Below are 4119 nucleotides of genomic sequence, written 5' to 3'. Positions count from 1 at the left end.
CCTGTTGAGATGCTCTGTGTTTCTTTCAATTAATTCTAAATATAACAAAGAATTTAGTAAAATAACTTAGTTATCATTAAGCTAGTGTTAGGAACATAAATTGTGACTAAGGTTTCGTGGAAGATTTTAATTCAGAACTTTTGAAAACAAGACCTTTGTACTACAGAGCCAGAGGTGGTTTCAGCCAGGTTGGTATCGAAAGGGTTAAACTAGCCCAAAATATTTTAGCTGTTTTAATTTCAAAATGCCCAGATCTGGCCTCTCAGACCTATCTACAATGTCACTCTAAACGTAAACAATCATAATTGAAGTCTCGAAACTGCAAGATGACACATGATAAATTAACAATGTGAATAAGTAAGTGTTACATTTGACAGACTATTGTGAATGTTAAAGAGTCAATTACTTACTTGACATGAAGTGTCCTAGTTGGAATGGCTGGTGCAGCAAAGCAGCATACATGAGAGGAGTGCATCCATACATATCTATGTCATTTAAGGAAACTCTTTTCTCATGCATCATTTCGGCAATCTACAAAAATATAGAATAAAAATAATGAAATCACTAATTAATCAAATGTGCAAAATACACAGAAGCTACACACACAACATAATTTAATATAATGGTTACAATGTCGCACTCACAACTGCAAGATCGTGGTTTCAATTACCAGACAGGCAGTGAGCTGTGTTCTTGAGCAAAACACTTCATTGAAAGCTACTTATTCAAGGGAAAAGATCTCATCACACCACCACAACGTGTTGTCGACAAACCACAACAGTAATTGTTTTCGACTCAATAGACATCAGTGATTGGTTGAAATTACCAAAATACAACAACTTTTAACATGAAATAACTTCGAATATAAAAAATTTTCTCTGTTCTCTAAGACAAAATATACAAGTATACGAAGTTTTAAAGTGTTTCGGTAAAATACACAGTTGTTGTTGGCACTCCGTCGCTTACGACGTTGAGGGTTCCAGTTGATCCGATCAACGGAAAAGCCTGCTTGTGAAATTAACGTGCAAGTGGCTGAGCACTCCACAGACACGTGTACCCTTAACGTAGTTCTCGGGGATATTCAGCGTGACACAGTGTGACAAGGCTGACCCTTTGAATTACAGGCACAACAGAAACAGGAAGTAAGAGTGAGAGAAAGTTGTGACGAAAGAGTACAGCAGGGTTCGCCACCATCCCCTGCCGGAGCCTCGTGGGGCCTTTAGGTGTTTTCGCTCAATAAACACTCACAACACCTGGTCTGGGAATCGAAACCGCGATCCTATGACCGCGAGTCCACTGCCCTAACCACTAGGCCATTGCACCTCCACAGAATACACACTAAATAAAAAATGGTGTCTGCCAAATCAGAAAGACCCAAATTTTGTCCTTGTCCTTGACTTGTGATCATTAATATTTTGTCTCTGACTTTATCTGTTTTGACGGTTTTCTAAAACAAGTTTCACAGAATTTACTGTAAATTTTCTTTTCTTTGGTTTATATTCAAAATTCATGAACTGAATTGGTAGAAAAAAAAATGTGTGAGTAATAACCAAGAGAAGAATCACCAGGGCTAGAAATATTAAAGGTAACTTCAAAAATATATTGCAGGGAGTTAGAGAAGTAATTGTATGTAGGGAGCACACAAAGTATTAGTAAAAAAAAATTACCTTAAGCTGCAGTTGGGTCTGCTGACCAGGAATGGTGCGAAGAGCCAAAATATGGAACAAATTTCGGCCATCAGTATTACTGCTTTGCAATTTGGAAATATCATGTACTTTTTTGATGAGACGGAGGGCAACGTTGTACTTGCTAACATTCAGAGCAGCCTAAAGTAAGAGAAGGTTAAAGAGAAAAAAAAATGGTTCATTTTTATAATTATAACAGAAAGCACACACACATACGGTAGCTTACATGGGTGTTTATGGAACAACAGACATGCATACATTAAATGGACTCTGTATATGTTATATTATTAAATTAAAGAGCAAGAATACACATCACAAGTAAATAATGCAAAAACTGTATGGCACTTGTTATACGAGTGATTTAATCTGAAAACATTATTGTGTTCAAAGTAAATGAATTGTATCATGGAAGAGTCAATGTGGCCATTACAAACATACGTATACTATTATCTTTACGTTTACTTCAGTACTTACTATTGATGCAAAGAGACCAGATATAATCGTAGAGAATAAAAAAAGCTGTGAGATCACAGATTCTGAAGTACCATAATACCATATGATGGCACAGTAGATACACGAAAATTGAGGAAACTGAGAAATATTAAGACCTAGTCTGAGAGAGATGAAGATTTTGTGGAACACAAAGGTGACAATTAATCCTGTGGTAGATGGTATACTGGGCACAACAGCTGAACTGGTACCTTAGAAGCTGATGCAATTTGGCAAAGAAAAGGACCATCACTACATTCTGAGTTCAAATTCCTCCAAGGTACAAAAGAGTATAAAGTGGCCCAGACTCAATAAAAGTCTTAATATATATATATATATATATATATATATATATATAAGACTTTAAGCTGTGAGTTCTACAAGTGTAAAGCTACATGGTGTTCATTCTTACCTCAATGCCACTCTTCAGGTCCATTGCAGTTGATTCTAACATCATGTATGCAACATTTTGAAGTTCTGACCCAATGGCTTCCTGATGAGAGAAAAATGAAAGGTAAAAAAAAAATGAGGTTTTAAAATCACAATTTGAATATAATACTGCTTGGCTATGCATGAATATGAACAGTGTTACATAAATAATGCTGTCTTAAAATAAATGGTCACAGCTAGAATGCTGTTCAATCAAAGGTTTACTTGATCAGGTCCGACCTGGGGTTAAACAGCAACTGATGAAAAGATCCATAAATATTTGAGACATACCTGGAAAATAGAGTGTTCATGTTTCTGGGGCCTCTTGGCCATGTTTCTGATGGGCTGCCACTTCCATATCGGCTTACGTTTCTTGTCGGCTTCGTAAATCAAATTCTTGGGAACAGGTGGAATTATCACATTGTCTTTGACATTTGCTCCCATTTGCAAGAGGATGAGTGCACAACTAGAAGGAGTTTAAACGAGGGATTTTCATCAATACAAATAACAACACCAGAATAACAAAACAACATTGCAAAAATAAGTGAAAGGCAATATAAACAACCTTATCGCTGTGGCATAAGGACTGTTATGAAATGACTTGGAATGGATCCAGAAGACATGGAAACCCTTGCTTCGGATCAAGTTGGGTGGCGAACAAAAGTGTGGAGTGGAGCGAAAGCATTTGAAGAGGCCAGGATAACGCATATAAGACTCAAAAGAGGTCTAAGGAAGAATGTAACGATCGAGAAGGTGAATGGCAATGACCTTTTTGTGTGCACAGTCTGTGACAGACCATGCCTGTCTTTGGCTGAGCTCATATCTCATCAGTGAACCCATGGAAAATGAACCTCCACCAACTATTCTGCATATATGTCTGTGCACACCTTTCAATGCAGTGTATGCCAGAAGGTTTGCATGCAGATCCAATGGAGGCCTCAAAAGACATTTTAAGAACCACAAAGATCAGAACTTATCTGCAGCTCTTGGTGGTCCAAATCAGATGTGCAATCTGTGTGGATGTCTTTTCAGAACATTGTCTGGTTTAAAAAGTCACATCAGATGCCATGATGGTGCTAAGGTGTAGGTACAGAGGGTGGTCAAACTCTGCCTAAGGAGTAGACAACCACTGTATATACATATATATATATATATATACATTGCCAGTGCCACCTGACTGGCTCCCATGCAGGCGGCACGAAAAATACTCCATTTGAGCGTGATTGTTGCCAGTGTCGCCTAGCTGGTTCCTGTACCAGTGGAACGTAAAAAGCACCATTCAAGCGTGGTCGGTGCCAGTACCACCTGACTGGCCCTCATGCCTGTGGCACATAAAAAGCACCCACTACACTCTCGGGGTGGTTGGCATTAGGAAGGGCATCAGCTGTAGAAACCTTGCCAAATCAGATTGGAGCCTGGTACAGCCTTCTGGCTTGCCAGTTCTCAGCCAAACCGTCCAACCCATGCCAGCATGGAAGGTGGACGTTATGATGATGATGATGATGATGATATATAT

General features: G+C 38.6%; 1 protein-coding gene across 1 annotated transcript in view; it reads right to left on the bottom strand.

Annotated features, from left to right (window-relative positions):
• Window positions 1-4119, bottom strand: part of LOC106872934 (poly [ADP-ribose] polymerase tankyrase) — a 155738-nt gene that overhangs the window by 20981 nt on the left and 130638 nt on the right. The window contains exons 32-35 of the mRNA XM_052971557.1: window positions 2895-3080; window positions 2587-2667; window positions 1668-1826; window positions 411-531 (exon numbers count right to left, since the gene is read on the bottom strand). Coding sequence (XP_052827517.1) covers window positions 411-531; window positions 1668-1826; window positions 2587-2667; window positions 2895-3080 — 547 coding nt within the window. The remainder of the gene's footprint in view (window positions 1-410; window positions 532-1667; window positions 1827-2586; window positions 2668-2894; window positions 3081-4119) is intronic.

Source organism: Octopus bimaculoides, chromosome 11 (assembly GCF_001194135.2).
Source record: "Octopus bimaculoides isolate UCB-OBI-ISO-001 chromosome 11, ASM119413v2, whole genome shotgun sequence".
NCBI lineage: Eukaryota > Metazoa > Mollusca > Cephalopoda > Octopoda > Octopodidae > Octopus > Octopus bimaculoides.
Note: the sequence above shows the minus strand (reverse complement) of the source record. Positions and strands in the feature narration are given on the sequence as shown.